The sequence below is a fragment of the Accipiter gentilis genome, chromosome 9, assembly GCF_929443795.1.
Source record: "Accipiter gentilis chromosome 9, bAccGen1.1, whole genome shotgun sequence".
In the NCBI taxonomy this organism is placed as follows: domain Eukaryota; kingdom Metazoa; phylum Chordata; class Aves; order Accipitriformes; family Accipitridae; genus Astur; species Astur gentilis.
In genome coordinates, this window is record NC_064888.1 from 19,055,539 (window position 1) to 19,081,448 (window position 25,910).

Consider the following 25,910-nt stretch of genomic DNA (forward strand, 5'->3'; position numbering starts at 1 on the left):
TTTTTTTTTTTTTTTAAGATTAGCTTGCTGAAGTCAGATGACAAGCTGTCTTTTTACTGAAAGAGGAACCCACTGTAACATTTATATTAAAAATTCAAATACCCATTATGAACATATGACATAGTGTTTAATAAAATTTTAACAAAGCTTTAACTAGTAAGTATACAGTATAGTCAACATACCGCATCAAATACTTAATTCTAAACTCATCAGGTGGTCTTACTAGCATATAACAAAATCTGAGGTATATAACAAAAATATGAGCAAAATATGAGAAAAATTACACCTAGATTTACTGCTACATTTGAACCACCAACCATATGCAATCACATTAACGCAAGGCAAATCAACCACCGCTAGTCTGGGGCTCTTAACAGCCAACAGTCAACTGAATGTCAACCACACACGCCTGGAGAAAATGATTTGTTTGGTTCATTGTGCTTAACCAATGCTATCCTTTCAGGAAAACCACACTATAAACCAAACGGGGTATCCCACATCCTAACAAAGTATCTTAAATATGTTGAATAAAAACTCAAGCAGCATTACCTACAGTGTACTAAACTCCTTTATAACATGCTCTTTGCCCCCCTCTCATTTAATTGCCTTCCCTATTGTGAAAAAAAGTCACACCTCCTACATAGGACAACAGCTGCAGATTGTACTGTTACTGCTTTTTAGACGATTTATGAGGTCCATGACTTAGTTTTAAAGGCCCACATGACTGTGGGCTACTGAATCCTGCAGCTCATCAGCAGGAGAGATTCTGAGAATGACAAGATGAATTTTTAGATTTTACATCAAATTACAGTAAGCAACAGAAATCTTCCATGTGGCACAACCAAATTAAAACTAAAAAAAAAAAAAAAAAAAAAAAAAAAGACAAAGTATAGAGAACATTGTCATGAAGAAGGTTGAGGTCTAAGGAGATTAAAAAAAAGCATCTCTCTCTGGAGACTAAACCAATCACCTTTGCAGCCTAAGTCCTCTGCTTCCATATGCTTGAAATCCAGGATTTTATCGCCAACATGGCAGTAATCTTTTTAATGTGGCAAGTTAGAGCAAACAAAGATGACAGAGGAATAAAATCCAATTTTTCTGACCCATTATTACCAAAACAGCAGACAATATTTTGAGGCTGAAGGATCTGTGATGTTCCATTATTTGAAACATTATGCCAAACAAGGCTATACAAAATAAGACAATGACAGATCAAGCATAGATGTGTCCTTTCATAATGCATTTTTAGACAAAAAAAAATACTTGATATCAGACATTAGAAGCTAAGAGCTTTTAGAAAATAAACAAACTATAAAGTTCAATATAAAAACCAGTGTACTGAGAAATTCTGGAAAAGCTGTCTTCTCATCAGAGGTTTTGGTAATGAAAAAACTTTATGGCAATTACACAGAAAAATGAGTCATTAATAAAAAATCTTTGACATCTGGGTAGAAGGGTAGTTTATTATAATATATTCTCAAACATTTGTGGCTCTTGTGGCAATAAACTGACATGGAAGATGAACCCACAATGTTTCACAGGGTTTCTAAAAGCTTTTAATTCTTTTTAAACAAGAGAGTTTAATTTGAGAACTGCTTTTACGCCTGCTCTAAAACTTCTTACTCATTTGTTGTACCAGGCAAATATTAACTCCTTCTAATTCGCACAGGGCTTATTTTTGAACCATGACCCATTTCAGGGCAATCAACATTTCTGAGTACCGCTAGGCAAAATTATCAGTGAAGGCAAACGGAACTCCAAAGCAAATACTACTCACATAGAATTTACAGCTAACACGCTTTACGAATTTCATCAAAACTTCCATATTTAGCCAGAGCTCTTCAACTTGAACGGACTATAAACACATTCTAGATTCAGCCCAAAAATCTGTACAGAACTGTTTCTAAGATTTTGCCTAATTAAAAATGCAAATTTTAGGGGTTATTGGTGTCATAATAAGTATTTATTCTTACATTAATTAAAATATTAAAGCACATATGCAAAAATAAGAGTACACACAATGTAACTGATTTTTCTTTATATTTAGCTGTGGGCTACTGTTGCCCTTTTAGTATAGATGAGTCACTCTGCAACACTGATTTTGCCAGCGGCTGTATCAACACACCAAGGTTCTTTTTACCCCAGTCCCCCTTTTCTTGTTGTACTAAAACCAGAAATTGATTTCCATTGGACATTTTGAATTGGCAAAACCAAGAACACACATATGCTACCTAAAGGGCACATACACTTAATAATATTAAGACTTTTGGGGGTTTGTTTTTCTTGTTTTAAGAGTCTTGCAGCTACCAGTGGAATTAGCTTCCATGAGTTCCAAATAAAGCTATGTATTTCCTATTAATTTAAAACTAAAGCCTACCTACTGTTAAAATTATAAAAATTTAAAACTTAGCTGAATTGTAACAAGACAACAAAACGGTATTGTAAAACTGATGCAATATGAAATAGTATCTATTTACAATAAAATGTAGGTGACTACTTTTAACATTACAATATATATGGTACTAGTAAGAATGAAAAGACAAGATGATGACCGAACTTTGTTTTTTGGAAAAAACCTCTTACTGACTATTATAATACTGCTCAATTATTGTTAGGAAGAGAAGATGAATCCCAAATCCCAAATCCCAACTGATGCATCAATTGCATATGCACAAATACATTTATGTCACGAGTAGAAAGGAGGAAGCAAGAGCAAAGTCTAAGGTTCACTACTCTCTAATCTAACTGGGCTGAAATGAGGAGAATGGGGGGAAATGTGGCAGTGCTCTTCCTTCCTGACAATATGTCACTCAGCACCAAAATATCCCGTACTCTGTCAGTTGGTATGAATTATTGTCCCACATGAGGAAACAAGAGGAGGCAAGGATGACTCTGACTCCAGGTTAAATATATATTGACTGTGATTCAATGATAGCTTTTTAGCTATTACAGCCATGCATAGCCTTCAGCTTAGAAAATGGAATTCAGGCCCTGGGTAGCCTGCTAGGTGTTGCCTTCTACATGTGAGTCTAAATCCACCCTTGAATTTTTTACTGACTTACATATTATCACATTGTACAGTCAGAATCAAAAATTTTGCCTTCAAGGCAGTTATTAACTGTTGAGTCTCTTTCTAGTCGGTAACACAGACTTAAGACAATTAATGGCTTAACAAAATCTATTTTCAAATCTAAAACCAATAGCTTGAACACTGTGGAAAAAACAGTAAATGCTCTGCCATGGTTCACAAATGTGTGAGCTGTGCTCTATTGTATTAGTATTATCACAGTTTTTCTGAAAACAAAACATTAAAGTATGTGTATTCTTTTTATGCAAAAGAGTAACAGACACAATGTTATAACATGCCCAGGAGCATTTTTATCTAACATCTAAAGATTTATACTTTCCTTGTTCGCCTCTAACACTTTTGTCTTACTCTTCATTATTGTTCATGTTTTTCCTCTCTCACTAGGTCAAAAATCAAGAATGAGAGGTGCAAGCCATGAATCTTTTGAACTTAAAAGCTGCCATAGTAAATTAACAGCTCAAAGTTCCTCCTAGTACAGTATCGCATCCCAACAGCAGCCACAAGTGGATGTCTAGACAAGAGTAAAACAAGAGAAGGACATAAAATACTCTTCCAGCTGCCAACTCATTTCAGCTTGGAGGATATCCTACAGAGATCTGCAGTTGCAGAAAGACTCAAGTATTCTTCTTTGTCAGGTCAGTGGTGACATGACTGCTAGCAATATGAAAATTAGCAGACGCAATCAGATTATTCATTCGTGAGCTAACCTCCAGAGCTGTATCAGTCTCAGGTTCCTCAGTTACAGGAGTTCTACACAACATTCTAAAGTGTTTTTGCTGCAGTACCCCTACCCTCCAACTCATGATACCACTTCATCAACAGAGCAGCCAGTAATCACTTATTTTAAAAAATTGAAATTAAAGATGAGATCAATTCAACTAAGTGTTGGGGTGGGTGGGAGATTATTCTAGCAAACAGATATCCAAAAGGCAGCAGGCATGTCTGTAATTCTACATTCTATAAAATAGCATATTTGGTTAGGGACCATGACTGAAGTTTAATATAAAATTGATGTGCTAGAAGGACTGAATAAAGCAGAGAATATGCCTCCAATTACAGGCTTTTTTAATACCCTTTTCTGATACTTATCTACTAAATGATAATATTGAATGTTTTCTGTTGTTCCTTTTACCACTGTACAACACTTGGTACCAACTCTGCAATTGGGCAGATTACTATGTGGACATTTTCGCTCAAAAGATAAGAAAGATGACACCTGATTTCAATTCTACTGACATAATTTTATCAGCATACTGATAAAACTAGGGACTTATTAAATTCATATTCTGAAGGTCTGGGGACTTTGTAATAGAAGTTCAGTGTTTTCAAAAGAATTAGAAACTGATGGTTTTATTTAATATATATACGGCATGAACTCAAACATTTGATTCTGCTGCAATACAAACCTCACAGTATTCCATACAGGATGCCATTCTAAAAAATTTTAACATTTTCTGTTCCCCTTCCATGAACTACATTTTACACTGCTGCTGTTGCTGAGAAATGCATTAAAGGCAGGTCACATGATTTCCCTCATGTCAACAAATGATGGCTCAATTAGGCAGATAAGAATCTACAGCCCTCAGCAGAAACTCTCTTCAGCCCATTCTCAGCAGCATAAAGAAGCACTTAGGGACAGCAGTAGTTCTGGGGAATGAATACTTGCTATCCTTTATATACATACTCATTGAAAATTTCTCTTTTTCTTCAAAGAAAATTGGATCCTTTGTGTTGTTGAAAATTTTCACTTAGAGTTTCTATTTTTTTTTCTACATTCAGCTACAGTTCATGATTAAAAATCAATAAAATGGTGAGGAATTTCAATTTCAGCACATAGCTGTACTAATTCTAAATTGCCTCTTGGAAAAAAGATATCTTAATAAGTAAATGAGTAAAACTTGTTAAATTTTGACTCCAGTCCTCAAAGGACAGGGGAAATTCATATTTAAGGATGAAATTCATTCTTGCCTTACTTTGCTGTGATCAAATGCCTTAAGAACTCCATATATAAAAAGTGCCAATGATACTAAGCCCAGCTATAAATGCCAATATTCTCCTGGGTGCTCTCAATAGATGATAAGGTGGTTTCTGGTTCATTCCAATTGCTTTCATGGCCACTACCTGTGATTGTTTTGCCAAATTTCTTAATTTTAACCCTACTGTGAAGAGACATCTATTAAAAAGACCATGGTCTCTCACTTCAGGTTATGCAGAGAGCAAGACAGAACATTCAGTACCTCCCTTCTTTCTCCCATTTCTTCCATTTGTCTCATTCTTTAAGGTTTTATGACTCTCTAATGCTTAGCCTTTACGTTTCACAAAACACCTCAATGTTGTTCAGCACCAATTATACTCCATATGGTCTTAAAAAGACATGTTCAGAGGCATATGCTCAGGCATATTTCATGCTAAATACTGTTAACTGCTGTTCCCCACCATTTTCAAAATTGCAGGAAGGTATTGTTATATTGCATCTGGCAATAGCATAGTTGGCAAAAAACTATTAGGAGCAGTGGCATTCTGCAAAACAACTTCAGTAACTTTAGCATAAGAAGTGGTAAAAAGACAGATCTTCTCATCTACAGATCTTCAAGGGCTAGAAATTATTAGCCACATACTACATGTGGGAAATCTTGTGATTTAGAAAGGGCTTTGCAATATCTATGGATTACGAGGTCTGAGTACGCTGATATTTATGGTGAATATTATGGCCAGGTATTTATTAAATTATTTTGCCCAAGCAGCTACATTATTCAGAACCATGAAAAAAACCACATTGTCCTCAACCAACATAGTCCTGCCAATAAAAACTTTGGTGCAAGTATGATTAGTCTGGGAAGGTGAGAGCATTTCTGCTGGTATAGCAGCTGTTATAAACTGTCTCCACATTAGGGTGTTTATGCCAGAGAGAAGTGTAAATCCCCAGGAGGGTTTTCCACAGCAGCTGCATCAGCAAAATCCTTCTATTGTGGACAAAATCTAAGTGCCCTTAGCTTTTGTTTGTCGAACCTTTGCAACTATTAATACTGGCATTTTTATCTTGTTCATAATGCTAAAATGATGTTTCATCAGTTAAGCCCTACCTGCTACCATGATGGTCTGAATATGCCTTAGAAAGAAACAGTGCTTACATCTACTTCTCCAACGTGGAAATTTCTTCTAAAACAGCGCTCATTACTTATTCAGAGAAGTTTGTATTTCCTTAAGTATTCTATCCTTAATTAAAGGAAGAAGAAAAGAAAAAAGGAGCATCTTTCTATTGACTGAAACAGACAGTCTGAAGCACATTTACCAAGCAGGTGACCCAGCACACTGCTGATTGAGCATTAGCCCCACAACTAGAAGGATTAAAGCCACACCACAAAACCTGCTCAGCCCTATCTTTAAGGCACAGTTCTATTCTTTAAAAAGAAACTCAGAAAACACCACAAAGAACTCAACTAAAGCAGATGTCCCCTGAGAAAGGGGAAAGGTCTTTTCCTCTGTTGCACCAAGGCCAATCCAGGATCTGTCTTGCGTCCCGTAGCCTCTTTCAAACGAACCTCCAGAGCCTGTTTATGGAATTACTCAATTCCTGTTTCAGTTAAACCCAATAATAAGCAAGGATGGCAGGACTCAGCCCTTCTGCCTCCTAAAGGGCTGAAGAATCTATCACAAAGTTGTAAAAAGCCCAGTCTGCAAGGAATACTATTAATGTGTTTAGTATGTTATCACTGAAAATGCAGAAGCTTTTTTGCAAAATACTTTTTTACTCTAAGTACACAATTGCTAAGCAGAATGTAGCACACAAATTTACTTGACACAGATTTTTGGATATTGATTAGCTATTTTTACTTTTTTAAATGATAATTGTTACTTGTAGAATCTAAAAGTAGCCTTCAGGTTCCTATCCTGCTTGCAACCCCTGCTATTTCAAAATGCCTGTAGTCTACAGTGTAGATCAATGCCATTCAGTACAGTTCAGTTTTCGAGCTAAGAGGAAGCATATAGGAATCCCCTTGTACTATGCATACATATTCTAACATTCTATAATTTTAGTGCAAAAGTTACTAGCTTTGAAATAACAATCACAAATGTGATCATTTCAGAGTGCTCATTTCAAAGCAAATAATTAATCATAACTTTTTGCAAGGAAAAATAAGTTTTGTATTTAAACAACTGCACTGTCCCTATTACACACGTAAACAATAAATGAAACTACAATTTCAACTTCACACCAAGTAGTGGGCTACCATAAATAGCTTAACTCAGCCCTCAAGTTACACACATGCACATAGTTTTTGCTGTTAAAAAATTAACCTTCTTCATGTAAACCAGAGCACAATTGCTGTAGTATTTATATGCGGGTTTTAATGCAGCAGTTGATGACACAGACATGAAGAATACATATTCCAGAGTTATGCAGACTATGACATCTCCACATGTTAATAAGATCAACTCCTTTGGAAGAAAGGTGGAACCCCAAATTACAATCAACTGTACACAGAGTGGTGACTACCAATTTATTATAAATTTTGGTAGTCAGTATCCAAAATAAGCAAGTTAACTCAAATTAGAAAATTTCACAAATTTCAAGTTTTACTCTTTAGCACAGTCTTAAATTAATGATTCTTTTTAAACCTTATCAGAGAAGTACTGAAACAAAAAATAATTCAAGATAGAACCAATACTGTTTCAGTCAGAGTTTCTAACTCCTCAATTTGCTGGTGCTTTAGTTTTGAGATTTTGCTCTAACAAAGTAGACATGGTAACAGACAAAATTACTGTGCTCTTATAAAGAGAGCATCTAATAAAGACTGACATGCAAGAGGACCTGCAGTAAAAATTTCCCTTCAAAATGACTCACCTCACCCCTTACGAGTATGAAGGCTTCCCTTTTTAATTTACATTTAAATAGTGTGTTAAATCTGCCTAGACTTTACATATGATTCGAGACTCGGTGTCCCTAAAGGCAGAGGCATCTGGGAGCAGAGATCTCTGCAGTGGTCTGTGGGTGGCATGGTGGGTCCCTGTCCCTGGTGGCAGAGCTGGCCATCGTGAACACCTCTTCTCACTGCTCTCCAGCCTGCTCCAAAGCCCAATTCAGCCTTTGCAGACAAGTAGCTTGTAACCAAGAGACTGATTTGGTAGTATTTCAACAGATTTACAAATTCTACTAATGAAATAAAAGCATGCCCTTTCCCCTCTTTTTTTTTTTGCCCCCCCCCCCCCCCCCCCCCCTAAAAAGCAGTATATTTTTAAAAGGGTAATGCAATCACAATCATTATGTCAATGAAAATTACATGCTGGGTTTTTCTCTGTAGGTATCTGTCAAATGCAAAAAGCACACAACATCTTTGGAGTAATAATGATGTTTTATCATTTTAATTACAAACACTTTGAAAAAAATCCCTAAAGTGTACCAACTGGGGTGGTCTGAATTAACAGTAGCTTGATAGCCCAAGGGTAGCAAAAATAGATTGAGCTACCAAATTTCATAGTAGTTATAGCAGCTGTCTTCTTGCCTCAGGGAACCTGGGTATTTAACAAAGCAGACAGCTTGGCATTGGCATCTGATTAGTGATGTGGGTATTGTTGGACAGAATACTCGCAGTTCTATTGTTTCACTGTTTGATTAGGAATTTGGAGAGCTATGGCATCATTTAGCTTTTATAGTTAGCTTCTGTATGTTCACTTACAGGTACTGTAAAAGGGTATTTTCTCACTTATCACTTGCTGCAAGTAGGGAATATTGTCTTGACCATGATCAATGAAACATGACAGGATTTAAATGTTAGGATCAGTTGCCTCCCCATCTCTGTGCCAAAATTTTGTTGAACCAGCTGCATAAGTTTTTCTAATTGGGGAGAAAAGTGAATAAAGTGAAAGCCTGTTCTCTTACCACAGGATATAAATTATTTGGAATTTAAAATAATTTTAAAGCATCATTTATTCCAGTTCAACTTTACAAAGGAAAATTTCTCTTCACAAAAGGAGTCTCAGAGGAAAAAATCCAACTGTTGGGGTTTCTGGGAGAGGGGGATTGATTTTTATTTTTCTGAGCCCGCAGTAGCCTGACAGTTTGGATAACCACTGGGGGTAAAAGAATCTCCGGTTCAAAACCAATCTGCTTAATGGTAAAAATGTTAGTTAACATGCTTTATCTAAAAAGGCATGATCTCATGGAATAACCTTAGCACAAACAACAATATTACTCTGAGATTTGTGTTTGAAATTCGTACAGCCAAAAAGACCCCCCATGTGGCTCTTCTCTCTTTCGTTCTTTAAGTATACATCACAAATTATTGGTACTTGTTGGCAGAGTTCAAATCACTGAACTCATTGCAAATAGTCTACTTCAGCTAGAAGTACATTCTTTTACTCTATCAAATCCATCTGAGGTAATAAGACTTGATGTTTTATTCAACAGAGCTGAGGAAAATTGTTGCACAATAGGTTAATTCAAAATGGCAGCATAGAAAATGCATCTGTCAGTGGGGATCAAATTACAGGGCAAGCTCCTCTCAATGCTTAGAAAAACAAGTCTGCAGTTCTACAGATTATGTGCATGTGTGTGTTTAAAGGGGTGGGAAAGGAGCTAAATATCTGAGCTAACCTCCAATTAAAGTCAATCATAAAAACAGCCAATTTAATGAGTACGGATTTCTTTGGGTAATTATAACACCAACTACTTTTTTTCTCCCTCTCTTTTAAATCTGTAATTCTGCCTTCTTGTTATTGCTTGCTTTGTCATTAATCGCCTCAGGAACTTGATTTCCTAGCAACAGACTCTGCCACCAAACATTTGGCTCCTGTTCAACATTTTCTTTGTGAAAAATGGCACTGCTATTGCTGCCTGGCTGTTGCAGCTAGACTGGCTGTGTAAGTGCTCTAATAGTGCATTCTTCTGAAAAACACCCAAAAATCACATGATAAAAGGAGCGATGACTGAGCTTCAATAATTACTGTGCTGAAGAAGCGTATTTGCAATTTAAAGGCTACTGGGGTAGGAGGAGAATGACAGGAAAGGAAACGCGTATATTCTTCATATAAATAAATATAATTAATAACATAGAGGTGAACATTCAGAAATAAATATTTTTGCAATGTTAGACAGATTCTCATTAATTTTCTATTATGGAAAAAGAAGGTACAATCTTTCTTAAAAGTTGATGATGCATTTTTTCTGCATAAAGTACAAAGCATTCATCTTCAAAGAATGACATCTTGAGGATCAAACTTTGTAAAACATAAGAAAAAAAAGTTTCTAATTCACTTTTCCACATAAGTTGAGAAAACACTGGCAAAATTGTCTATGCACGAGAAGTTATACCTGAAATGGTAGCATAATGCACACCGCATCCTAAATATATCACAGAATGACATAACACATGCTGGTGCTGATTTAGACAAAGCTCTTTTTCACATTTTAATCAAAGAAATAAAGCTGTGAATGTCTGTATTTATGAGAGAGAAAGTATTTTCCCCATATTTGTTTTGGAAGCCAGTAAATGGCAGATTTGCTTCCTGGTTAGATACAGAGTCCACCATCTCTCCACAATGAATGCATCACACTCCAGCTATAACTTCCAGAAAACACAGTATCTCAAGATGGTGGGTTTCAGGGAAGGCAATGTTATCCCAGGCCAGCAAAACAGGCCACAACTAACTGTTGCTAGCTGCAGCCTCTTTATGGTTAAGACATTCAGAATGGTGTTTTCCTGGCCATAAAACCTATTCATTATTGTGAGAAATAGTTTTGCATGTCAAATGGCATACATACTGATGCCAGAGCACTATGGCAAGAGTTATCAATGGGAAAAAAAGCTATTGTGGAGTTATTCAAACAAATGTCTTTTTTCAGGGGTATTTTGATTCCTGCCAGTGTCTACGTCTCTCGCTTCCCAAGATGTGCATACAGACCTAACACATCTCAAAGAAAAAAACCTATCACAATCCATTGTAAATTATCACAGTCATCATAGCAGTAAATTACAATAAAAATACCTTCATTGAATATGACTCTGAAAGGAGGAGACAGCACAAAAGAAATTTCATTTATACTTACATTGTTATAATAATCAGCATTTTTTCTCAAAGTAGAATAGCCAAACCCCATGTAAAATACTGTAGAATGTTATTTAAGCTTCACTACACATTGCTGACATCAAGCTTATGTTTTGACAGACTCATGTTGAAACCAGATAATTCTGCCATCAAGCCCACTACACCACTACAGTATCTCTCTGCTTAGACAAGAACTTAGGCATTAAAAAAAATAAATACAAAAATACCACAGTATTTGTTGAATCATATCAGGGTGGCTGGAGCTTTAAAAACTTCTCCTCCAGCACATAGGTATGTTACATTGGGTTCGTTCATTGCTGCAACATGACATTTCCTACTTGAAACTCAGCCTAAGACCAGAATACTTGGTCTTGATCAGAACATCATTAACATCAAAATAAACTACACTTACCATTAACTTTGTAAACACAGAAGAGATGCTGAAGGTGGCGAATGAAACTTAACTGTGGGCTAACAAATCTAAGCAGTATTAGAAAGCTTTATACTGAATGTGGTACAACTGAAGGGCATCACCATTGAGAAATTTCTATTATTTGCTGCATGGAAGGAGGAGAAAGGAATAGTTTAAATTTTTACAGATGGTGAAATAACAACAGCCCGTGCAAAGCTGACTAGGTGAAAGTGTTATTTACTCTGAATAAAAGTTTATATGGCAATACTAAAAGCGAACAACCCAAAATTCAGCTGCATAGAAATGTCTTAGAGCTACAAAAAAGCTTCATTCCTTCTCTACCTACCTACAACAGGTAGCACAGGAGCTGAAGCTTGCAGGCACTGTAAATTCAAAAAGTAAAGACAAGAGATCATAATGCATAAAGTATGGTGTAAAAATGGTCCCACGTCTCTTTAACAAACACAGATAAGCAGGAGCATCAGCAATGCCATACCTATATGAAATGGCTAGGCAAGGAATCTACGTTGATACTAATGAGAAAAGCTTTGAGAGACATCACTTATAACACCAGCTTTTTAAGCACACAAACTATACCCACAAAATACAAATTCAAATGCAGTCCCGAAACAACAATCTGCTATTTTCCTTTGTACAGAAGGGAGACAAGCATTTTATTAAAGGAAGATCTGTTTGGTTTTTGGGAGCTACTTAACTGATCCATTCTAAGCAAAGACTCAAGTTACTACAGATGGGGAACCTAACTGCAGTCAATACTGCCATTTCATATGCTTAGTAAAGGAAAATATGTAAGTTAAAAAAAAAAACAAAAAAAAAAACCAACCTGAAGCACAGAAGTAACTTTCAAGAATCCATTTATTACTTTAGCACCAAGATAATATTAGCATCAAATGACAGTGTTTCACCCACCTACCTCCAACTGCAAACATTAAATGAATGCAGGTGTTGGACTGAAGAACAAATTGAGTAAAGATAAATAACTAGCAGAAATAGGGATGGCTAACTGGTACAAGAGAAAACACACATCTGGGAAGCACCACACTTGTGGCAATAATGTTCAGGTAGAAATTTAAAACTCAGCTGTCTATATGAGCAAGCAGTATCAGTCATCACAGAGTTAAGATTTCACAAAGTTAAGTGCAGCTTTCAATGAAGGAAAGCATTTTCTCCTCTTCCATTTTTCCTCCTGTTATGCAAGTGCAAAATTCCTTACTCACATACAGTAACACAGAGGTGCTCTCTGGAGTCAAATGACAACTAAAATTCTCCTCAGGTTTTCTGCTCTCCTAAGTAGCTCTTATCAGCAGATTATTTTTTAAATCAAAAACATTGATAATAAAAATATCTTTGCATTCCAGGCCTTTGTAAGATATGAAAATTAATAGCTATATACTGCAAGTTGCATTAAAAATGTTAAAATGTTTGTGTGCAATGTCAAAGAAACTGAGTACCAGCAACTCCCATAGATTTCAGTTGGCACTAAAGACATTGATGATCTTAAAAAAAAAAACCCCAAACCCACCACCACAACACAAAAAACCCACAACCCAACACGTTATAGAATTCTTAGAGATGCCCACATAAATACAGTACTACCATCAGTTTATTAAATGCCTCTGAAAATAAGACAAATAAGGTGCCCAAATATGGAGTTTTATCACCCAGGTTTGTAAGATGCAACTCTAACACATAAGAATTCTAAAATGCAAGTCCTGACAGCAAGCATAGATTCACGGAAAGAAAGAAAAAAATGAACATCTCCCACCACTACCCTCCCAAAACAATTTAAGATTATTTTCATGTCATCAGGTTGTGTCCCATTCACAACTTCAGAGGCAGAATGACAATGTTTAGTGTTATCATAACTCTCAGCTTATTCTGAAATAAGGGAAATGTCTGAGGAAGGAGCATTTTCTAGCCCCAACAGGAACGAAATAAAATCCCTCACAGTGAATTCTAATCGGACACCAGCAGCACAGCTAGCTGATCCACAGTGAAATGAAAATGACAGACTGGAAAATATGATGTCAATGGTAGAAATTACTGCAAGTATATGAATTATATCTGGAGAAGGGAAAGAAATTGCATAGCGTTTGACAGTACACTTAATCTATCTTAAATCATACAAAGTAGAGTAATTTTTAAGGATTAAAATACACCTTTAAAATTTACCATCTTTGAGAAAGCTGGGGCAGCCTCAGTGTTTGGCTTCTATTTGTGATTTACAGGGTCCTATTCTTTGCTAGTCTTTCTCCAGCTTGTCTGCTGGATCTGATTACCAGATGGCTAAAATAAATGCATTGTGTTCATTCATAGTAACAGAAGCTGTCTTTAAGGGTTCTGTCATGGCTTTACTATCTTTTCCTTTGTACCTACTCCTCCCTCTGTGAATTGATTAGATTTCAGAGCTAAGTTTCATCTGAGGGCCATTCTGCTGAATGCTGCATTGAAAAGCATATTATCTATTCTAGGAAGCACATACAGATGACCACAGGATAACACAGACCTGTCCTAAAGGAACAACTGCCCTACTCTGCCAAGAAAATAGATTTTTTGAGAATCTCAGGACATGCACTTCCAGAATAAGTTTCTGTCACTAACATAGATTCTAATGCAATCCAAGAAATAGGTGACAGTTGGATAGAAAGATGGAAATGAAAAGCAACATATGCACAGTGCAAAGCCAAGGAAGGTAGCAAGACTAAAGTGAAGACAGGAAACAGTAGACAAATTAATGACTCTGAGAGCTACCCTATACCTCAGGAGTGGTAATTTTTTACTACATGGTTTTTTTTAATCTGGTAAACCGCCATAAACCTATAAGAAGTTAAATGAAAGAAAAGGGCATGAATGCACTATAGCATGAGGGAACGTGTATGGTTCTACACACTGTCTCCTTTCCTTAAGTAAAGTTCCACATGGAATCTGTAATCTGAAGTGATAACACTGCCCTAGAAATCTCTTAGATGAACCCATCCATGAGTGCTTTTGCTACAGGTGTGATCCAGGTTTTTTACGCAATAGATCTCCTCCTGCAATCAGATGTTTCCCTAATCTGACTTCCATTTTGCAAATATCTCATACAATTTATCAGCACTTCAGTGTTATTTATTTATCCATTAACATATGTGCATCCTGGGTTTTATTTTCAGTTTAGTACAATAATTCTCTGTCTTTTAGTCAAAGCTTGGATGTCACAGAACTGGCATCTGAAGAACAGCTTTTAATATATATGAAAATCACTGTAGTGAATCACCTAGTCAAAACTTAAGTGATCAAACTGACTCAACACAGAAGAGTGGCTTCGGAACTAAAATAAGATGAAGGCTATATTTTAAAAAACCCAAACCTGTTTTTCACCTCATGTAACATTTCCCACTTTTCCTGAAGCAGCTCCACTAAGTTTAATTTTTCTAAATTGTATATGGGAAACTTAATTGATAATTATGTATAAGCATGGTTAAACAGAAAAACATTTAGTGCAGTATAGCTTTTGGTAACATTTGCCATTCTTTTTCTTTATTTAAACTATACTCTTAGACTTTCAATATTTTTTTAGCCAATAGCATTAATTCCTAAGCATGCCATTTGGAACAGACTGAGGTATAATTATTGGGAAGTAAACTCAGAACACTTGAAAAACATAAATAAAAAATGAGAAGACAATACACAGATGTATTTTTTTTTAACTGCAGCACAAGCATATGGTCATAGCAGTGGGATGTATTTTCTTTGTATACGGAGAAGGTTATAAGTATTTTTTGACAGTTATAAAGGGGCAGTCTTGGCCATACACAAGAATCAATAACAACCATGTAAAGCCTACAGCAGTGCACACTAACAGGCTGTAGGAGACTAACACTAGCTACAAGAAGTAAGTATTTTCAATGAACTTGCTCCTCCTGGATAATCAATTTTTTACACTTCTTACCAGCTGTTCCCACATAGCTCAGGTAGCGGAATGGAAGCAGCTGTCATACAGAATCCATACATTACATGCATGTTATGAGGTTTTAATCTGTCATAGTTGTTTTGTTTGCTAATTTTGATCAGTCATATTAACTTGAGAGCAAGATGAAAAAAAATTCACCACTTCTATTTAGGCAAGATGTAATCTCCACAAATACACTAATCTGGCTTGATTCATTCTGGATGGTAAAAAAAGAATACTAATTGTGAATCTACTAATGCCCCATCCTCAAACCCCCTTCATTCCAGAAGTAAGATTTCATCATTAAAATCAGTTTGCCCCACCGCCCACATTCAGGAGATTTGTCACAATCATTGTTTCTCAAATATTAAGTTATAAGGTGCCGTAGTAATTACTATGGAATAAATAGCAATTAAGATTGTTCACACAAATAAGCTCAAACTGTTTGCAGTGAATAATTATGCTAATAGTGTTTTTCTACATAATTTGTGCATCCTTCACAACAATTTACTAGAAAATGTGAAATGTAAATTTGATGCACTACTACAAAAGCTCCGAAAATATGTTTAGTTCTTATGATTTTTCCCACTAATTTAAGAAGGCACACAACTAAAACATACTTCTACATTTGTATATTCAAATTCAAAGAAATCAAACTATGCTGAAATTGAAGCAGTCATTTTCTTTCATTGTATTCCTATGAAATCATCCTAAATCATATGCAACAGACATGCTCACTGCTTAAACCTCACAATGTTGTAACACAAATTTTACCAATTTTAAAGAAGCTGAACTTACTGCTATATAATAAACTTTGGCCTTTTCCACCAACTTCCAGTTCTTCTCCAGATCAAGATGCTTTTCCTTCTTATAGCAATTAGCAGCAGCAAGGTTAGCTACAAGAGACCTGAAAGTGATTAAAAACCAGGCATTAGATCCTCTTTAACTAACACTACTGCAAATTTCTCACAAAGAACAACATTTCTCAAAGATAATCAAAGATTCTAAGGAACATAAAACCAATTAACAGAGCACCATAAAACACATACTTTATTTGACCATTTCATAATATTTAAATAATATATTTTAAATAATATATTAAATACAATTTTTATGTAAATCATTTACTAAATAATGTATTTTAAATCCAGCTACATAGTTTATGTAACCTTTCACTATTAAGCTGTTCACATGCCTTCATTTGCTTATAATCAACCTGTGTTGCATTTTGTGATCAACTCTCCATATGGTATAGCATCCGCAGTTTTTCATTAAAACTTTTCTAGTACCTAACACAAAAATGAAAGTAGCTACTCCAGTTTATCTTCTGAAAACTATTATACCTCACTAGAACCAAAAAGTTGATGGATATGTATGTCTTGCCTTTATCATTTTCCAATGAATAGTTATATTATATAAAAAGGGGGTTTTGTGTTTTTTCCCCCATTATGTTCATATTTTCCTTTAGCAAATGAAAAAGGGTCACGTTGCTACTTTTAGATGATGAACTGTTAAAAACCCCCTTGGCTTAGCTGTGCATTACTGGAAAACTACCAAAACCTCATTTGTACTTCATTTTTTCCTAACAAGTTATAACACAAGCCATGGGACACAACTTCCATCAGCAAGAACAAAAAGTATCATCTTTACTTTGTTAGATGTAAGATACATTCTATTTTAAATCCTCCTTTTCAGCCATTGAATTCAGCCTTATGAAACACACAAAACTTACAGATGTACTCCTAAAAACAGGTCATAAAAAGATGGTTATGCTCTAGCTCTCCACTCTGGCTACCATGACCAAATCCTTCTGTGCAATTTTATTATGAGAGTGTTTAATAGCACCCAATATTTAGAGAAGAGGAGCTGGGGAAACAGGCACTTCCATGTTGGCATACAGAGTTTTAAATTTAATTTTCAAGATTTAATAGTCATAGGATGCATCTTTAACGTTAACCCATCACTGTTTTGTGTTAAGGATATTAGCCAGATAAATAATGTCTAATTACACATACAACATATGGCTATTGCAAACTTTTGCTTTCTCCACCATGCATACAGCTGATGTTGTATGTATCACCCTTTTCCATATAAATGCCAGTACAATCCAGAGACAGTTGGTCAGAGTGAATTGCTCATCTGCGAGTTATACTTTTGCCTCCAGACTGAGTACCATCTACAGCCATTAGGAGGCAAGTAAACTAGGAATTCTTAAAAATTTATTCCACCTCAAACCAGCATCTTTACACTATCACCATTTCTCTTTGTCCTATTCAATAAAAAACAAACAAAAGCCCAAAAGAATCTTATGAAGACAGCAGCCAAGTCTCCCTGTAAATTTTCTGAAGCACTCATCAGTGACAATCCCTGTAAGTTAAACAGATCAAGTATTTAAAAATCAAACCAAAAAGTTAGATTAACTTTTTTCTAAATGGATCAAAATACATAGCACAGTTCTGTGTCATTTCATCCCAGGAATATGCTTTGGGTGTGTCTCTTTAATTCTAAAGCCTAAAGGTAATGAGAAGTAATGTGAATTTGGAAAATTTAAAAAAAAAAAAAATTATAAACAAATAAACCAAGCCTCTGTAGCAGTACACGTAACAGGGCAAGAAGTTTCATTCTTGACGAATATTATCATTGCAATGACAAGAAGTCCACTGGAGAACCAAGTAAAACCAAGAAAGACATGTGCATAACTGTGGTAATTTTCTGTAAACCAAATTTAAAAAGCACATTAAATCTTTCAGTTTTGGCAAACCCATCAAGGACCTAGCCGGAAAAATCTTGTGTGTCTACGTATGTTGCTAAGTAAAAAGCAGTTATGTTCCAGAAGACTAAGCTAAGACTCTCTGTATGTTTCCTTTCACTTACCACATGCCCCTGAAACTGTAAACCTAGCTCTCTGTGGCTACATCCAACTGTAGAGATGCTCTGCACATGATGTGTAATAAAAGATTGTTACACTGAAGACAAGCAACAAGCTTTTCCAAATTAAAACTGTAAGTCTAACAGCAGTAAGTTCAACATGTGGGACACAGAGAAGGTAGATGTTTTTTCAATGAAATATGGTAATTGGATACAGCCAGAGTGCTTCAAACCAAACAGCTTAATGGAGACTCCATGCATATGGGTATTTCTGAGCAGAATGCACAAATCAAAGTCACAGATTATGAGGGAGTATAGGTACTACTTCAGAGTTTAATCACATGTTAGGATTTTCTTGAAAAGCTCTGAGAAAATGTCATGGTTTAACCCCAGCCAGCATCTAAGCACCACACATTCTCCCCAACCCAGTGGGATGGCAGAGAGAATCGGAAGGAAAAAGGTCAAACTTGTGGGTTGAGATAAGAACAGTTTAATAGAACAGAAAGGAAGAAACTAACAGTGATAGCAATAATAATAATAAAATGGCAATAACAATAAAAGGATTGGAATATACAAAACAAGTGATGCACAATGCAGCTGCTCACCACTCGCCGACTGATGCCCAGTTAGTTCCCGAGCAGCAATGCCCCCCAGGCCAACTCCCCCCAGTTTATATACTGGACATGACATTACATGGTATGGAATACCCCTTTGGCCAGTTTGGGTCAGCTGTCCTGGCTGTGTCCCCTCCCAACTTCTTGTGCCCCTCCAGCCTTCTTGCTGGCTGGGCATGAGAAGCTGAAAAATCTTTGACTTAGTCTAAACACTACTTAGCAACAACTGAAAGCATGAGTGTGTTATCAACATTCTTCTCATACTGAATCCAAAACATAACACTATACCAGCTCCTAGAAAGAAAAATAACTCTATCCCAGCTGAAACCAGGACAGAAAAGAAAGCGTATTAGTATTGCTAAGCTAGAGAATTCAGAGGGGTAATCACAAATTAGGTCAGAACCCTTTCCTGCAGAAAGCTACACAGAGTTATCAGAAACAATGAACATTCACATCAGGGTGTCTGGAACATAAATATACACAGCCACTTACTGGGAAAACCAGGACTGCTATTAGCCAGCTCCTCCGGAATAGACAAGAAAGCTGAATTACCTGAAGTAGGAAGTTAGCACGTACCTCAACTGGAACAAGAGATTAATCAGTAAGTAATCAACTGGGGCCAGGTTGAAGTGATTCTTACAAATATAGAAAATGCTGAAAACCAAGAAACAATCAGAGGGTAATTAAAGATTGAGAATAAACTTGCTCTCACTAGAAGAGGTGGGGTTGCACAATGAAGTCTTTAGCAGCAACCATTGGCCATTTTTGTCTGTCTCCCACAGAGGGAAATAAGTCTCTTGTACTCTCTGCACTCTCTCAAGCACACTCTAAAACAAGTGATTGAGATCAAGCCACTGTCTTTAGTATTTGAGCAAATGGTTGATATTAAGAGAAAAAAGTGTTTTATGTTAGCAAATCGAAAATATGGCTTAATAAATTAAAGAAGTACTTGTGGACATTTTTATGAATAAATTTACCTAAACTTTTAAATTCCATTCAGATGCACAGCAAAAGATGCACGTATTTTTCCTGAATTCATGATGTATGTCTATTGACAATCTGACTTCAGTTTCCCATCATGTCATCTAGGAAATGGTGATTGCTACAGGATGCATACACAGACACTATGTGACTGAAGAGAGAGAATCATAGAGCAGAAACAACTTTATTGCTTGTCTTCTCTTTGAAAAACTGAATATGGATCCTGGAGATGAATGGGCAAGTCTGCAGACATAATTAATGTCAAAACTCCAGATGAAGATGAATGAACTTCCTTCCTCCACCGAGTATGTACATTCATTCCTGAGAGTAAGACATTATGTATGACATTAAATTGGGAAGGACAGGTTGATAAGCTGGAGGACAGGGCTGCCTGTCATTCAGTGGATCTTCAATAGCCTGGAGAATTGGGCTGGCAGAAACTCGAAGGCAAATGCAAAGTCAAGCAACTAGAATGGAATAACTCCCACACAACAACATAAGCTGAATGCTGACAGGGTACAACGCAGCTTTGCAGAAAAGGACCTGGAGGTGCTGTTGGACCAGGCTTGGAACACGAGTCAGCAGTGCACATGCACAGAGAAGGATAATCGCATTCTGGCCTATATGAGCAAGCACGCAGCCAGCAGGACAAAGGAAGTTATATATTCCGAAGAGAGGAAAACCCCTGTTCTGGTCTGCAGACCTCATCTGGAGTTCCGTCTCCACCTTTGAGCTTTCCATTACAAGGAAGACACCAACACAATGCAGTGAGTCCAGCAGTGGGCCATCAAGATTATGAGGGGGCTGGAATACTTAACAAACGAAGAAAGGCTTGGCTGAGCCTTAAGAAGGGGTACCTAAGGGGAGACCTTCCTGCTGTCTTCAAATATCTAATTAAAGTTTACAGAGAAGATGGAGCCAGACTATTCTTGGACACAAGAAAGAACAAACACAAGCTGGAAGAAGGAACATTCCAGCTGGGTATCATCAAAAGAATTTCTCCCATGAAGAGTGGTCAAACACTGGAACAGCTTGCCCAGAATATCCTTGGAGATATTAAAAACCCAGCTGGACATGGCCCTGAAAAACCTGACCTAACTTCAAAGCTGGCCCTGCTTTCTGCAGGGGTTTGGACCAGATGTTCACTCTAATGAAAATTGTTCTAGTGTTCTGCATGTTATATGGAAAATTCTCCCTCCTCTGACTCTCAGTTCAGTTCATGTTGCTGCCTATTGCCTTTGCTAATTCTGCCCAAAACATTCACCAAGAAGTTTAGTGTGGATTTTAATAACGGGACTGCTATCTTACCTTAATAAATTCTGCTAACTCCTGATACTGCTTTGAAAGGGAAAGAGCACTTCCCCAGGATCAATGGCACTGAAAGCCACAGAGGTAAACCAAAAAGGATAATGGCAGATATTTTGCTCTTATTCAGAGTCAAAAAGAAAATATTCTTCAGGGTAACCAATAGCATTTTCATTATTGTTTCAATACCTAGTATCAGAAAATTTAGATATTGGCAGAAATCAGGGAAGGTTTGTGTGTGCTGGTAACATCTCAAGGTTAAGGCAGACCTAACTGGCTAGTTTTGAAACCTTTAAAAACTCATGAGGAGGTAATCAGTAAAGAAGTAATACATAAGTTCAAGTGTTGTGGGTGGAGGTAGAAAGAAGAAAGCAGAGGGCGATGCTTAAGATAAATGCCTATTGTCTTCATTATCTCTTTCTGAAATTCTTGGTTTTATTGATTTTATTACAATACCCCAAATAAATAATTCTATAAATGGGTTCTTACTTATGGAATGTTTTGAAACCATACAAAATACCACAAAGACATTGCTCAAAGTCTACAAATATAAGAAAGGTTGAATAGAGTTTTGGAGAAGTGATTTTTTTATATAGCAAAGACCATCCAAAAAAAAGTAGCAAATGAAAACATGAAAGACAAAATTCAGAAGAAATTGTTAAGATGTAGACATACAGAGTTATAGTTATTAGATGAACATCTCAACAACTGAAACAGGAAAAAAAAATATCACTTTTTTCTTCCTCTTGTATAAAATCAAATTAACTCTTTCAATCAGGCTATATGCTGACACCTATCCTCTTTAAACACATTATCACCTGAAGTATATTCCTCATTTGCCAATCAAGTATATGCCTTACATGTCTATCAGCTTTCCCATATGCTGCATAAACATACTTGTTAACCAGCTTTGTCTCCCACATATTTTCTCACTCCAGAGTAACTGGAAGCTATAAAGTTCAGAAAGAAGTAGTATATTATTATCTCACACTTTTCTGCTGTAATAGAACTGCTGTTCTCTAAAAGTATATTAATACCACCCAGCACCAAACTATGAGCCAGGCAGTCCTGTGTTGTCTCAAACCAGTGCTAATACTTCCCTTATCATTCAAATAACAATTTTTCAAGGCCAAATATTCCAAACAAATTAGGGCCAAAAACTATGCTGAATGCATTTATATCTTCAGAAAATATCAAAGGTCCCTGACCTGTTATCACTCGTGATGCAGGCAGCACAGGTTCCTGTCGGTTCTTCACTCTGCTCATAGTAATGGGCATCTACATGAGCTTCCTCAGCCTTCTTCTTTAAGATCTCTCCAAATTTATCTTTGCCAATGCACCCAAAGAAAGTTGCAGCTTTGTAAGGGCTCTGAATCATCCACTGCAGATTGACAGGGAAAACAAACAGACAAACAAAAACAAACACAAAGTTAGCATGCCTGGTATATTATTTTTTGCCATTTTTTTCTCTCTACTTTCCATATTTAATTCTGTGCTTACAGAGCACTATGACATACAGAACACTTCTATGTCTGAAGTAAAAAAAAATCTGGTACATCAAGGAAGGGAAGGTCCAGCAAAGAATAAAAAATTTACCCTTAATGATCCTGCTAAGTGTTTAATACCTAATGTAAAACTTAAATACATATAGTTCACTATCACATAAAGTAGATTAGTATGTTTTTTACAAGGTATTTCAAAATAAGTCCCTTGCTCAAAGGAGATGCCCCTACACTTACAATTAATCAAGCAATGTATGGTATCTTTAAAGAAAATTTGTAGAAAAGAAAAGACAAAAGAAACACCCCCCACCCCACCCCCAAAATCCCAGAGAGATAGCATGTAAGGAAAACAATACATTTGAGAAACCTAAGAGGAAACATTGTGCAACGTTCACAATATATATAAAAATTAAACGGTACTGAAAATAACTATTTGTGTCTACCATTTAATTATATGCAAAAAAGGAAATGTTCCCCATTTACAGTGTTAAAACACGCATGAAAATAGCTATCTCCAATTTTATTAAGAGCAGTTCTGTCACTTGAATTGTAAAGAAAGAATGTAGCTGCACAGTGTTGCTAAGGTGCCAGACTATTTCATAAAGCTCCTCTTTTATTAATACAAAATATGTATCACTCAACTGTAAATGTAACTTCATTTTGTACTAAGTTAAAAAATAGCATTTAGCAGCACTGTAAATCAAAAGTGAACTAAAAACCCGTGAAGAACCAATCATAGGCCCTACTCTGCTGGTAGTGAGTCAACCAACTGAAGTGATTATAATTCACTCTAATTATAGTCAGGAGGCTTATCCACTCAATCTATAGTATGAATTAAAGGCTACATCAATTTACTGCTATACTAAAACCCTACTTATAATTGTTTCCTAATCAAGATTTAAATAAACGATAATGTCTCCATTACAAAGCAGCATTAATGGTAGCTGTGGGTTGTAAAAAGGTCAAGTAACTGAGTTGGAAATACATGCTTAGTCACATCTTTATTACTTCCAGCTCCAGAGGAGAGAAAAAAAAAAAAATCTTTAGTCATGTAAAAGTCTTCATTAATAAGGCAAAGGTGGACAAAAGTTGCAAGGCCTCTTTCCTGCAGTAATTTAATATATATAAAGTTTAAGTACAAAAAAGACTCTGTCGTCAGATGGTGGCAGCATTCAATCTCTCATTCATGAAATGCACGCTACATATGCTCTGCTAATGTTTTCCATATCACTCTAAATTAATATAAATTAAGAAAACCCCTAACAAGAGAATTCTCTATGATGTCCTTGTATTTTACATACATTTGCACATACATAATACACATTTGCAGTGTTCATTCAGGATGTCTTAGGAACAATAGTCTTTTATATTTTGAGGTATGGTTAAGTAGAACCATAGATGTTCTGACCTACTGTAAGGAAATACGGAACCAATTTCCACACTGATAAGAACAGAAGTGCCTGAAGCCTTGTGTCCCATGTTGAAAAGCATGCTTTACTCTCACAAATAACAAGAATTGATAGAGATCACTATGAACAGCATTTAGCAAAGCATCAAACCCCAACAATTCTTCGAAAAACATAGACTTCAAACTGCACCTTAGGCTTACAACATTTTATCAAATGACATAACTTTTCCATCCTCTATATATAAAAGTCTGACAACATTTGGAGCAACAGTAAATAATATTTCACATCCACCTCGGGAAAAAGAATTTCTGTTCAAGTATCACAGTTTTGGCTATTGGCAGCAGCTCAGTTTGAATTCAGATGTGATACATACTGTAACTGTCACAATGCTTACTTGAAATGTAAGTAAAGTTATTCTTGAGAATCAGGGGTCACGAGCTAGGATTTCTTGAGATGAACCTCTGTATATTGTGCAGAGCAATTCTTTAAGCAATGGTTCTGCCCATACACGTGATTATTTGAAACACAGGTTTATACGGTGGGGGAATATTCCCACGATATAGATATTCTTTTCATTTGAACATCTGAGCAAAGTTAGCCAACACTAAGGAAGATGGAAAAGTAGTTCAGCAGTGTTTCTGGAAAGATCCTCTCATCACAGATCTCCAGTTACAAATACTCCTAGCTTCTTGGAACTATCTCCCACATATTCCCACAATAATGGTGGTGAGGTGTTGCTAGTTGCAGAACTCCTCCAAACTGTTCCTCTTTTCCTCAGCTAAAAGGCTACATATTAGTAAAGGCAAAAAATGGACACCACATCACAAACCTGATGAAACTGAACTACAGAAATATCTCTGTGGTATCGCATTGAAGTTGCACCTAGTGGAATGAGTCACAGCAGGCATTTTTTGCATACATGTGAAAAAACAAGAGACAAAATAACATCTTCAAGGTAGACTCTGGAGTACTACTTAAAAAATTTGACCCTGGATTCGAGTTTAATTTTTAATAACCTGATATGGAAAAAACAGGCTTCTATGGGCTATTTCACACACCGTTGTTATTGTTGTTATTAGCAACATTTTGGCTAAAACACTCTAAATGGGAATGGGGGTCAGTCATCACAAGACATTTATCACCATGAAACAGTCATGCAGCGTTATATCCAATATTAAATGAAGGCCAATAACGAACTGCACACATAAATGCAAATTCAGTTTATAGATTTATGTGGAATACAAGATTTAATTGAATGAAAAAGACTCTAGACAGAAATGGAAAACGACCCAGCTCAGCAGGGACTAGCATAATGAGTTAATTATCTAGGGTTTGGCTAGGCAGCGAGGCAGCTATTAACTAACTGTATTGACAGTCTGGTCAGGAGAGGCTGGCACCTGGCCACACCATGAATCCTCATCATCACCCAAGGGAATCTGAGGCTGTTAATGGCCCAAAGACAGAAATGTCAAAAGTAGGAACCTATCATGAAGGAACAAGACAGCCTCAAGAGTGGGATACCACAAAGGAAACTCAAAATCTAAAGTGGTTTATGAAATCTAACGTGTTTCTCCATCCTAAAGTTTTCTTCTGTCAATGCAGCTTGGATATCAGTACACACAAGGACAAGCCCTGACCTCTTCAGCTAGGATAAGCATCCATGACAGAGGAAGGAGCATGGGAAATAGAACACTTTTCAGGTGTTCTCTTGAATTAAACAGATTGCATTTGCC

At 36.3% G+C, this 25,910-nt stretch overlaps 1 protein-coding gene across 4 annotated transcripts in view; it reads right to left on the reverse strand.

The window, feature by feature from the left end:
• The window catches only part of ADK (adenosine kinase), a 306,385-nt gene that overhangs the window by 137,125 nt on the left and 143,350 nt on the right, over positions 1–25,910 (reverse strand). For all 4 annotated transcript variants that reach the window (XM_049810314.1, XM_049810312.1, XM_049810313.1 and 1 more), the window contains 2 exons: positions 22,475–22,647; positions 16,297–16,405 (listed from right to left, as the gene is read on the reverse strand). In XM_049810314.1, the coding sequence (XP_049666271.1) occupies positions 16,297–16,405; positions 22,475–22,647 (282 nt within the window). The remainder of the gene's footprint in view (positions 1–16,296; positions 16,406–22,474; positions 22,648–25,910) is intronic.